The sequence below is a fragment of the Ranitomeya variabilis genome, chromosome 2 (genome assembly GCF_051348905.1).
Source record: "Ranitomeya variabilis isolate aRanVar5 chromosome 2, aRanVar5.hap1, whole genome shotgun sequence".
Lineage (NCBI taxonomy): Eukaryota > Metazoa > Chordata > Amphibia > Anura > Dendrobatidae > Ranitomeya > Ranitomeya variabilis.
In genome coordinates, this window is record NC_135233.1 from 823,880,234 (window position 1) to 823,893,534 (window position 13,301).

The 13,301-nt window shown below is 44.2% G+C and overlaps 1 protein-coding gene across 2 annotated transcripts in view; it reads right to left on the minus strand.

The window, feature by feature from the left end:
* The window catches only part of LRRC1 (leucine rich repeat containing 1), a 225,013-nt gene that overhangs the window by 73,654 nt on the left and 138,058 nt on the right, over positions 1-13,301 (minus strand). For both annotated transcript variants that reach the window (XM_077290021.1, XM_077290023.1), the window contains exon 7: positions 8,549-8,623. In XM_077290021.1, coding sequence (XP_077146136.1) covers positions 8,549-8,623 — 75 coding nt within the window. The remainder of the gene's footprint in view (positions 1-8,548; positions 8,624-13,301) is intronic.

Genomic DNA, 13,301 nt, shown 5'->3' on the forward strand with positions numbered 1-13,301 from the left:
GCTTTTTCCCTAAATAGTTTTTGCATAATTTGGAGGTGTGCTTTATCTCCTTTTATGCCCATAGCAGCCAATGACTCAGAGGTATTCTTGCAGCATGCAGCATGAAAAGGTTGCATTGTCAGCATGAAGATGATTTTGCTCCTGAAGGCACGTTTTTGCTTTTGATACCATGGAAGAAAGTTGTCAATCAGAAACTCTATTTAATTTGCAGAGGTAATTTTCACACCTTCAGGAACCTTAAAGGGCCCTACCAGCTGTTTCCCCATGATTCAGGCCCAAAAGATGACTCCTCCACATCCTTGCTGACATCGCAGCCTTCTTGGGACACGGTGGCCATCCACCAACCATCCACTACTCCATCCATCTGGACCATCCAGGGTTGCTCGACACTCATCAGTAAACAAGACTGTTTGAAAATTAGTCTTCATGTATGTCTGGGCCCACTGCAACCGTTTTGGCTTGTGAACATTGTTTAGGGGTGGCCGAATAGTAGGTTTATGAACAAAAGCAAGCCTTTGAAGGATCCTACACCTTGAGGTTCGAGGGAATCCAGAAGCACCAGCAGCTTCAAACATCTGTTTGCTAGTTTGTAATGGCTTTTTAGCACCTGCTCTCTTAATTCGATGAACTTGCCTGGCAGAAACCTTCCTCATTATACCTTTATCAGCACGAACACGTCTGTGCTCAGATTCAGCCACAAATCTCTTAACAGTACGATGATCATGCTTAAGTTTTCAGGAAATTATCGAATATTTTCATACCTTGACCAAGGCATTGCACTATTTGATACTTTTCGGCAGCAGAGATCCTTTTTCTTTCCCATGTTACTTGAAAACTGTGGCCTGCTTAATAATATGGAACATCATTTTTATGGAGTCTTCCTTTAATTAGAATCACCAGGGAAACTAATTATCACATGTGCTTAAGATTGATTTCAGTGATCCATTGAGCCCTTAGACACAATAGCATCCATGGGTTTATTTGAAAAACAAGACAATTAAATCTTATGAAATCCAATTTACGTAATAATTTGGAAAACACAAACACAAAATATATATATACATACATACATACATACATACACACACACATACATATATATATACACACACATACATATATATATATATATATATATATATATATATATATATATATATATATATATATATATATATATATATATATATATATATATATATATATATATATATATATATATATATATATATATACACATACACATGCATATATATAGTACAGACCAAAAGTTTGGACACACCTTCACATTTAAAGGTCTGGAGACCTGGCGTACCACCCCTTCACTCTCCTTCTTGGTCAAATAGCCCTTGCACAGCCTAGAGGTGTGTTTGGGGTCATTGTCCTGTTGAAAAATAAATGATGGTCCAACTAAACGCAAACCGGATGGAATAGAATGCCGCTGCATGATGCTGTGGTAGCCATGCTGGTTCTGTATGCCTTCAATTTTGAATAAATCCCCAACATTGTCACCAGCAAAGCACCCCACACCATCACACCACCTCCTCCATGCTTCATTGTGGGAACCAGGCATGTAGAACCGAAGGGAACCGAAGCTATGCATTAAGACGCTGCAGTTATTTCAACGGCAGTTAGTCACGGCAGGTGTCAGGACCCCACTCTATGATCTGTCTCTTCTGGGTATGTCTGCTGAGTAAGCACTTCTTATTACTTGGATCTAGCTATTCTGTTAACCCATCTTACTCCTTCACCATGTTTAGCTATGCCCTTACAGTATTTGCTCCACTAATCCTCTCTCTCCTTCGATATCACAAACCCCAACACTCTCTAACCTAGTAATCATCTCCCCTTCCCTCTTACCTCCCCACCTGTCCTCCTCTGCTGACCTGATCCTCAACCTCAAATCTGTCCTAAGAGAACATAAAACAAGTCGGCCACTCTCTTTCTCCCACCTGCTCTCTCTCTCTCTGCCTCTCCTCACTGCTGGAGACATATCTCCCATCCCTGGACCCCCACATCCCATACCTCCCATTACTACTCCCTTCTATCGCTCCCTATCCAACATGAACTACCGCAATCTTTCCAACATAAAACCCGTGCCCCTGACGCCAACCCCCCTGCTCCCTCTCTCTGGAGCACTCTGGAATGCCCGCTCAATCTGCAATAAGATTCATGTGATTCACAACCTTTTTCTCTCCCGCAATCTTGCCTTCCTTGGCCTCACAGAAACATGGCTAACACCCTCTGACAGCAGCAGGGGAGGTGGCCTGTGTTACGGAGGCCTCCACTTCACCCACACTCCTCGACCCGGCAACAAACATGGTGGAGGAGTGGGTCTTCTCCTTTCTTCAAACTGCACCTTTAACCCAATCCCGCCTCTTCCCTCCCTTATTCTCCCCTCTTTTGAAGTCCATTCTGTCCGCATCTACTCTCTCTCCAACCTCCAAGTGGCAGTCATATACCAACCTCCAGGCCCAGCCACTGCCTCTATTGACCAATTCTCCACCTGGCTTCTTCACTTTCTCTCTGCTGACATTCCCACCATCATCATGGGTGACTTCAACATTCCCATTGATAACCTTCAGTCAACAGCCTCCAAACTTCTGTCCCTTACCTCATCCTTTGGACTTACTCAATGGTCCTCCGCAGCCACCCACACAGACGGGCATACACTAGACCTGTTATTCACCCTTCTCTGCTCTCTATCTAACTTCACCACCTCCCCTCTCCCTCTATCCGACCACCATCTGCTCACCTTCTCATCCCTGTCCTCCTCACCGGTCATCCATGTCCAACAACATGCGCACCCCCGCAGAAACCTTGCACACCTAGACGCCCACACACTCTCTGACTCCATCCTACCACTGGCATACATATCCTCATTCCACGACACAGACACTGCCACTGCTTTCTACCATGCCACTCTCGCATCAGCTATTGACACGGTTGCCCCTCTCGTCCATGGCAGAGTGCGACGTATCAATAGACAACCTTGGCACAATAACACCACTAAAAAGCTCCGGCAAGTGTCCAGGGTTGCGGAGCGGCGTTGGAAGAAAACACACTCGCAAGACGATTTCACTGCATTCAAACAGGCAACACTCACCTTTAAATCTGCTCTCACCTCTGCTAAACAGGCCTACTTCACAACCCTCGTATCTTCCTTATCCTACAACCCCAAACAGTTATTCAAAACCTGTAACTCCCTCCTCCGCCCCCCACTGCCCCCTCCAACCTCCCTCATCTCTGCCGAGGACTTTGCCACACACTTTAAAAATAAGATCGACCGGACAAGGCAAGTCTTCATTGTTAAACCACCACAACCCCTTTGTATACCAGACCAATGCCCAAACCCCATAACATCCCTATCCAACATCACTGAACGGGGGCTTAACTGTCTCCTCTCCAAATCGCACCTCACCACCTGTGCGCTCGACCCCATCCCATCCCACCACACTTATCCCATCCCTAACCCACCTGTTCAACCTATCACTAACTTCTGGCACCTTCCCTTCTGCGTTCAAACATGCCACAATCGCGCCTATCCTTAAAAAGCCAACCCTCGATCCAACTGCTATGTCCAGCTATCGCCCAATATCGCTGCTCCCATTCGCTTCCAAACTCCTGGAGCAGCACGTCCACGCTGAACTTTCCTCCCACCTCTCATCTAACTTGTTGTTCGACAATCCACAATCTGGTTTCCGCCCCATCACTCAACTGAGACTGCCCTGACCAAAATCACTGACGACCGACTTACCGCCAAAGCTACTGGACAATACTCTGTACTCCTCCTTCTAGACCTGTCCTCTGCTTTTGACACAGTTGACCACTGCCTCCTACTACAGATCCTCTCCTCCTTTGGCATCAAAGACCTCGCCCTATCCTGGATCGCCTCGTACCTTTCCAACCGCACATTCTGTGTCTCCCACTCCCACACTACCTCCTCATCCCACCCTCTCTCTGTTGGAGTCCCCCAAGGCTCTGCTCTAGGACCCCTACTCTTCTCAATCTATACACTTGGCTTGGGACAACTCAAAGTCCCATGGATTCCAGTACCACCTCTATGCTGATGACACTCAGATCTACCTCTCTGGCCCAGACGTCACCGCTCTGCTGTCCAGAATCCCAGAGTGCTTATCAGCTATATCCTCCTTCTCCTCTCGCTTCCTCAAACTCAATGTGGACAAATCTGAACTCATCATCTTTCCTCCATCCCACAGATCTTCCTTACCGGACCTATCTATCGCAATCAATGACATCATGCTTTCCCCCGTACCGGAAGTCCACTGCCTCGGAGTAACCTTCGACTCTGCCCTGTCCTTCAAACCGCACATCCAAGCTCTTTCCACCACCTGTCGCCTCCAGCTCAAAAATATCTCCAGAATCCGTCCTTTCCTCAACCTTCAATCTACTAAAATGCTTGTGCATGCCCTAATCATCTCCCGCCTTGACTACTGCAACATCCTTTTCTGCGGCCTCCCTGCTAACACCCTTGCACCTCTCCAGTCCATCCTTAACTCTGCTGCCCAACTAATCCATCTCTCTCCTCGCTACTCCTCCGCTTCCCCCCTCTGCAAATCTCTTCACTGGCTCCCATTCCGTCAGCGTATCCAGTTCAAATGACTAATACGGACCTACAAAGCCATCCATAACCTGTCTCCTCCATATATCTCTGAACTAATCTCCATATATCTTCCCTCACGTAATCTCCGGTCCTCCCAAGACCTCCTTCTCTCCTCCAAACTTATTCGCTCCTCATCCAATCGCCTCCAAGACTTCGCACGAATATCCCCCATCCTCTGGAATTCTCTGCCCCAACACGTCCGGTTATCCACCACATTCGGATCCTTCAGACGGAACCTGAAAACTCATCTCTTCAGGAAAGCCTACAGCCTGCACTGACCCCGCTGCCTCCTCATCACCACCGAAGCTACCGCCTCACCAACATCGGAGCTCCTGCAACCCCCAACCTATTGTCTCCTTCCCCATAATCCTGCAGAATGTAAGCCCGCAAGGGCAGGGTCCTCGCCCCTCTGTATCAGTCTGTCATTGTAAGTTTGTTTACTGTAAGTGATATCTGTAACTTGTATGTAACCCCTTCTCATGTACAGCACCATGGAATCAATGGTGCTTTATAAATAAATAATAATAATAATGTAGAGTCCATTCGTTCACCTTTTCTGCGTCGCACAAAGACACGGTGGTTGGAACCAAAGATCTCAAATTTGCACTCATCAGACCAAAGCACAGATTTCCACTGGTCTAATGTCCATTCCTTGTGTTCTTAAGCCCAAACAAGTCTCTTCTGCTTGTTGCCTGTCCTTAGCAGTGGTTTTCTAGCAGCTATTTTACCATGAAGGCCTGGAGCACAAAGTCTCCTCTTAACAGTTGTTGTAGAGATGTGTCTGCAGATAGAACTCTGTCTGGCATTGACCTGGTCTCTAATCTGAGCTGCTGTTAACCTGCGATTTCTGAGGCTGGTGACTCGGATAGTCACCATAGTTTTGATGCCTTCAGTGTGAATGTACAATTTTTATAGTCATGAAAATACAGAAAAATCTTTAAATGAGAAGGTGTGTCCAAACTTTCGGTCTGTACTGTATATATTCTATTCTAACCTGTCAATGTGATTTTACGGTACCCGCTTATGAATTACCGGCTTTTCAATTGCAATCGGTGTGTAAAAATCGGACAGCACTCGCATGGTCCGAGGGCTGTGCGATTTTTTTTTTCGCACCCATTGACTTCTATTGCGGGATGCGATCCAATTTCTGATTACAATTGCAGCATGCTGCGACTTTTTTCCAGTCCACAGATTAATATACAATCATAGAATAACATTGGTCCAAATTCAATCCAATTTTTTATCAGATTGCATTCATCTGATTTCATCGCAAGTGGGAACGAGCCCTAAAGGGGAGAGCTGAATGGCAGAACCCTGGTCTAGCCACCACTTTAGCAAGCACGGCAGCATGCACGGCCTCCTACTGGCTGGTATCTTTGGCTACTCTTAATTAGCCGCCCTGGCGAGACGTTATGTACGAGTCATGCTGCAACAATGACGCTGAACAAAGCAGACTATTTAAAAAAAAAAAGAAAAAAAAGAAAAGAGGAGCCAGGGAAGTCGGCAGACAGTGGGGTTTCGATGGGCTCAATCCGGCGGCCATGGAACACTGATTAACTTCCGGATCAGACCCCTAGCAATCAGTGAGTTCACCCCTAGTGATACACGGGTACACATCAATGACCCCATGAAAATAAACTATAAAAGAACTGAGCAGGGCAACTGGTGTTGGGCTATGTGCGCATGGCGTCTATCCTGAGTTTTTGTATTTGAAACTCCAAGTTTCTGAGAAGGACTTGGCCACGCTGCAGTACAAACACGCTGCAGTAGTCAAATTAATTCAGGAAAAAAAGCTGTTTGTGCATGAGGCTTCAGAAATATCATACTTTAGCTGGTACAGTAAAATGCAGCTTTTCTGCAGTCGAAAAACACCACGTGTGAACACAGCCTTATACGGAGAATGCACCAACAGATTCACATACCCAACCTTTGAAGGTTTCCATTTACATATAAAGACTGATACTTTCATACACCAAACAATATGTAATACATTCATTAAATGAACGCACATGCAGTTGTGCTCAAAAGTTTACATACCCCAGCAGAATTTTTGCTTTCTTGGCCCTTTTTCAGAGAATATGAATGATAACACCGAAACTTTTTCTCCACTCATGGTTAGTGGTTGGGTGAAGCCATTTATTGTCAAACTTCTGTGTTTTCTATTTTTAAATCATAATGACAACCAAAACATCCAAATGACCCTGATCAAAAGTTCACATATCCTGGTGATTTTGGCCCGATAACATGCACAGAAGTTAACACAAATGGGTATGAATGGCTACTAAAGGTAACAGCCTCAACTGTGACCTGTTTGCTTGTTATCAGTGTGTGTGCATAAAAGCTGAGTGAGTTTCTGGGATCCAGACAGACTCTTGCATCTTTTATCCAGCCCCTCAAGTTTCTGGATTGTGAGTCGTGGGGAAAGCAAAAGAATTGTCAACAGATCTATGGGAGAAGATAGTTGAACTGTGTAAAATAGGAAACGGATACAAAAAGATATCCAAGGAATTGATAATGCCAGTCAGCAACGTTCAAGCTGTGATGAACAAATGGAAAATCAGGGGTTCTGTAAAAACAAAACCACGGTCAGGTAGACCAACAAAGATGTTGTCCACAACTGCCAGGAAAATTGTTCAGGATGCAAAGAAAAACCCACAATCATCATCAGCTGAAATACAGGACTCTGAAAACTAGTGGTGTGGCTGTTTCAAGATGCACAATAAGGAAGCACTTAAAGAAAAATGGGCTGCATGGTCGAGTCACCAGAAGAAAGCCATTACTGCGCAAATGCCATAAAGTATCTCACCTACAATGAGCAAAACAGCACAGAGACAAGTCTCAAAACTTCTGGAACAAGGTAATTTGGAGTGATGAGACAAAAATTGAAATTTTTGGCCACAACCATAAACGTTACATTAGGAGAGAGGTCAGCAAGGCCTATGATGAAAGGAACACCATTCCTACTGTAAAGCATGGAGGTGGATCACTGATGTTTTGGGGATGTGTCAGCTACAAAGGCACAGGAAACTTGGTCAAAGTTGAAGAAAAGATGAATGCAGCATTGTCAGCAAATACTGGAGGCAAATTTGTACTCATCAGCCCAGAAGCTGCGCATGGGACGTACTTGGACGTTCCAACATGACAACGATCCAAAACAAAGGAAAGTCATTGGCTGCAGCAGAACAAAGTGAAGGTTCTGGGGTAGCCATCTCAGTCTCCTGACCTCAATATCATTGAGCCACTCTGGGGAGATCTCAAGCGCGCAGTTCATGCTAGACAGCCCATGAATTTACAGGAACTGGAGGTTTTTTTGTCAAGAAGAGTGGGCAGCTTTCCTATCTGGGAAATTAAAGAACCTCATCCACAACTACCACAAAAGACTTCAAGCTGTCATTGATGTTAGAGGGGGCAATACACGGTACTAAGAAATGGGGTATGTGAACTTTTGATTTTATTATTATTATTTTATAGCGCCATTTATTCCATGGCGCTTTACATGTGAATACGGGGCAAATATAGACAAATACATTAAACATGAGCAAAAAACAAGGCACACACACAGGTACATAAGGAGGGAGGACCCTGCCCGCGAGGGCTCACAGTCTGAAGGGGATATGATCAGGGTCATTTGGATGTTTTGGGTTGTCATTATGGTTTAAAAAGAGAAAACACAGTAGTTTGACAAAAAATGGCTTCACCCAACCTCTAACCATAAGTGGAGAAACATTGTTGGTGTCATCATTCATATTCTCTGAAAAAAAGGCCAAGAAAGCAAAAATTCTCCAGGGGTATGTAAACTTGTGAGCTCAACTGTACCTACAGCATAATTTGCAGTAAATGTGTATGTGCTCAGCAACAGGTAGTTTCCATTCTCACAATACTGCATTCTTTACACAATAGCATTCAGTACAAATAGAAACTCACCGGGGGCAATTCTGCTAGTTGGTTTCCATCCAACCAGAGGTCTTTGAGTCTCTGTAATGATCCAATGGATTCTGGCTGCAATCCCAAAGAGAACGGGTCACGTTAGTTTATAAAAATGTTACTACTTTAAAAAGATCATAAAATGGGTTTAATACAAACACAGAATACAACAAGGCTTCCCAGAAGGCTGTGGCATGGGAGGTTAGTTTCTATGGAAGGCATTGTTAAAAGGTGAAAACAACAATACGGCGCTGTCCAGCCAAGACCTGTAGATAAAAGTGCTTAAATATGTAATACAGTTTAGATCACAAAGATGCCCTCATCTGCAGCTAAAAGCTCAAGTTCTGGGCCCTGCACATTTTCAATTTTCTGAACAACAGAAGGTAGGGTCAGAGACACAGATTCCAGCGATGTGTCACTCACTGAGCTGATTGTTGCAGAACTGATAAAATCCATGTTTTCTGTGCTGCAGATCTACCAGTTTTCTGAATGTTGAGCTCTCTATAACCCGTCCACACCACTGATTGACAGATCTCTATACATATGCATAGGCAGAAAGTTGCTAATGAGTGGTGGAGAAGTGGTTACAAAGCAGGAGGACTACATGACAAGACGACTAGTTCTCTAGTAATAATATCCTGCTGATAAAACACGGATTTTATTAAAAATGCAACAAGCAGCGAAGGCAGTTACATTACTGGAATCGGACTCTCTGCCTCTACATCATGCTGCCCTTAGATTAAACGGCAAAAAGTTGATGAGCGTTTCCCCTTAAAGGGAAGCTATGGTTAGAAAATGACCTACTGATTAAATGAGGAATCTGTGTTCCATGTACTTCTAAGAAAAAAAAATGGCAATGTTTTAGTTATCATAACACGATAATTAAAAAATAAAATTGGCAATCCTGCAATTTTCACACTGACCACTAGGGCCCTTTTAGACCTATACTTCCTGTCCTTTCAGGAAAAGTTTCCAGCAGTTTCCTTATTATCAGAGGCAGGATTCCAGTGACCGGTAACGCCTCTGTCCACAGCCGATACCACAGGGTCCACAACCACAATAGGGGTCAGGACTGAGCCTGCTCCTCCCCTCACAATGAATATTGGACACGATCAATATACTCCTCCCACAGAAGCTAACTATTGTGGCTATGGAAATGTGTCCTCTCCTGAAACAAAAGGAAGTGAAAGAGCCCTAGTGGCCAGTGTGAAAATTGCAAGAACACTAGTTTAATATAGATTGTGCGAAGAAGAAAAAAAATCCGCAGCGTGTGCACATACCCTAAAGACCCCCACAGAACCCTGGGAGACACATCTCCGTGTAATGATATGGCCTGTATCTCTTGAGCCGTATGGCGGATTTAGTAAAGAATAACAAATGGAGCCGCCAGTGGAGCAGCGGCAATAACTTCCAACACACTGGATATATGTGAGACACTCTACCACCCTGCTCTGGTCACGTTCTGTATAACACTGGAAGATGTGCGGAGACTGAAGCTGGACATCAGGGCACATTTCTATAGCAGCACATTAAATCCCGTACTAATGTCAGGACATCTAACAGTAATTTTGTTTTTAGCTGAACCATCTCATTAACCAGCAGGAAATACATAACTGACTGACACAAAACTAAGACATTGGCAGACCTGACCTGAAGCCCCCCGCTCTAGAAAGACAAAAGCCATTCTCCTGCACAAGGTATACTGTAACGTTTAGGATCAGGATTTTCTCAAATCTCGTTAAAGCTTAACCGTTCATATTGCATACAGAATGTGTACCCGCCATAACAGTCCACAGCCATTACCCATAGTGAGAATTCCAAGGGATCGGGGGTTTTGTCAGACCCAATGCAGAAAAAGAGAACCGTTTATTTCTTATCAAAATTCCTCATGCTCACAGAAAAGTTGATTGGGTATTGATAAATTTAAAAGGGGATATCCCTTAACCAATATTTTTCCCCTTTCTGCTTTGACTCCCTCCTTTTAACCCCTTCATGACCCAGCCTATTTTGGCCTTAATGACCTTGCCGTTTTTTGCAATTCTGACCAGTGTCCCTTTATGAGGTAATAACTCCGGAACGCTTCAACGGATCCTTGCGGTTCTGAGACTGTTTTTTCGTGACATATTGGGCTTCATGTTAGTGGTAAATTTAGGTCGATAATTTCTGAGTTTATTTGTGAAAAAAACGGAAATTTGGCAAAAATTTTGAAAATTTCACAATTTTCACATTTTGAATTTTTATTCTGTTAAACCAGAGAGTTATGTGACACAAAATAGTTAATAAATAACATTTCCCACATGTCTACTTTACATCAGCACAATTTTGGAAACAAATATTTTTTTTTGCTAGAAAGTTATAAGGGTTAAAATTTGACCAGTGATTTCTCATTTTTACAACAAAATTTACAAAACCATTTTTTTTAGGGACCACCTCACATTTGAAGTCAGTTTGAGGGTTCTATATGGCTGAAAATACCCAAAAGTGACACCATTCTAAAAACTGCACCCCTCAAGGTGCTCAAAACCACATTCAAGAAGTTTATTAAGCCTTCAGGTGTTTCACAGCAGCAGAAGCAACATGGAAGTAAAAAATGAACATTTAACTTTTTAGTCACAAAAATGATCTTTTAGCAACAATTTTTTTATTTTCCCAAGGGTAAAAGGAGAAACTGGACCATGGACGTTGTTGTACAATTTGTCCTGAGTACGCTGATACCTCATATGTGGGGGTAAACCACTGTTTGGGCGCACGGCAGGGCTCGGAAGGGAAGGCACGCCATTTGGCTTTTTGAATGGAAAATTAGCTCCAATCATTAGCGGACACCATGTCGCGTTTGGAGAGCCCCTGTGTGCCTAAACATTGGAGCTCCCGCTCAAGTGACCCCATTTTGGAAACTAGACCTCCCAAGGAACTAATCTAGATGTGTGGTGAGCACTTTGAACCCCCAAGTGCTTCACAGAAGTTTATAACGCAGAGCCATGAAAATAAAAAATAATTTTTCTTTTCTCAAAAATGATTTTTTAGCCCACAATTTTTTATTTTCCCAAGGGTAACAGGAGAAATTGGACCCCAAAAGTTTTGTCCAGTTTCTCCTGAGTATGCTGATACCCCATATGTGGGGGTAAACCACTGTTTTGGCACACGTCGGGGTTTGGAAGGGAAGTAGTGACGTTTTGAAATGCAGACTTTGATGGAATGCTCTGCGGGCGTCAGGTTGCGTTTGCAGAGCCCCTGATGTGCCTAAACAGTAGGAACTCCCCACAAGTGACTCCACTTTGGAAACTAGACCCCCAAGGGAACTTATCTAGATGTGTGGTGAGCACTTTGAACCCCCAAGTGCTTCACAGAAGTTTATAACGCAGAGCCGTGAAAATAATAAATGTGTTTCCTTTCCTCAAAAATATTTTTTAGCCCAGAATTTTTTATTTTTGCAAGAGTAACAGGAGAAATTGGACCCCAAAAGTTGTTGGCCAGTTTCTCCTGAGTACGCTGATACCCCATATGTGGGGGTAAACCACTGTTTGGGCATATGCCAGGGCTCGGAAGGGAAGTAGTGGCATTTGAAATGCAGACTTTGATGGAATGGTCTGCGGGCGTCACGTTGCATTTGCAGAGCCCCTGATATGCCTAAACAGTAGAAACCCCCCACAAGTGACCCCATTTTGGAAACTAGACCCCCCAAGGAACTTATCTAGATGTGTGGTGAGCACTTTCAACCCCCAAGTGCTTCACAGAAGTTTATAACGCAGAGCCGTGAAAATAAAAAATAATTGTTCTTTCCTCAAAAATTATGTTTTAGCAAGTAATTTTTTATTTTTGCAAGGGTAACAGGAGAAATTGGACCCCAACAGTTGTTGCTTAGTTTGTCCTGAGTACGCTGGTACCCCAAATGTGGGGGTAAACCACTGTTTGGGAGCACGTTGGGGCTTGGAAGGGAGGGAGCACCATTTGACTTTTTGAACGCAAGATTGGCTGGAATCAATGGTGGCGCCATGTTGCGTTTAGAGAGCCCTGATGTGCCTAAACAGTGGAAACCCCTCAATTCTAACTTCAACACTAACCCCAACACACCCCTAATCCTAATCCCAACTGTAGCCATAACCCTAATCACAACCCTATCCCCAACACACCCCTAACCACAACCCTAACCGCAACACACCCGTAACCCTAATTCCAACCCTAACCCTAATCCCAACCCTAACCACAACTGTAACCCCAACACACCCCTAACCCTATCCGTAACCCTAACCACAAGCCTAATCTTAACCCTATTTCCAACCCTAGCCCTATTTCCAACCCTAACTCTAATTCCAACCCTAACCCTAAGGCTATGTGCCCACGTTGCGGATTCATGTGAGATTTTTCCGCACGATTTTTGAAAAATCTGCAGGTAAAAGGCACTGCGTTTTACCTGCAGATTTACAGCAGATTTCCAGTGTTTTTTTGTGCGGATTTCACCTGCGGATTCCTATTGAGGAACAGGTGTAAAACGCTGCGGAATCCGCACAAAGAATTGACATGCTGCGGAAAATACAACGCAGCGTTTCTGCATGGAATTTTCCGCACCATGGGCACAGTGGATTTGGTTTTCCATAGGTGTACATGGTACTGTAAACCTGATGGAAAACTGCTACGAATTCGCAGCGGCCAATCCGCTGCGGATCCGCGGCCAATCCGCTGCGGATCCGCGGCCAATCCGCGGCAATCCGCTGCAGATCCGCAGCCAAATCCGCACTGTGTGCACATGCCATAA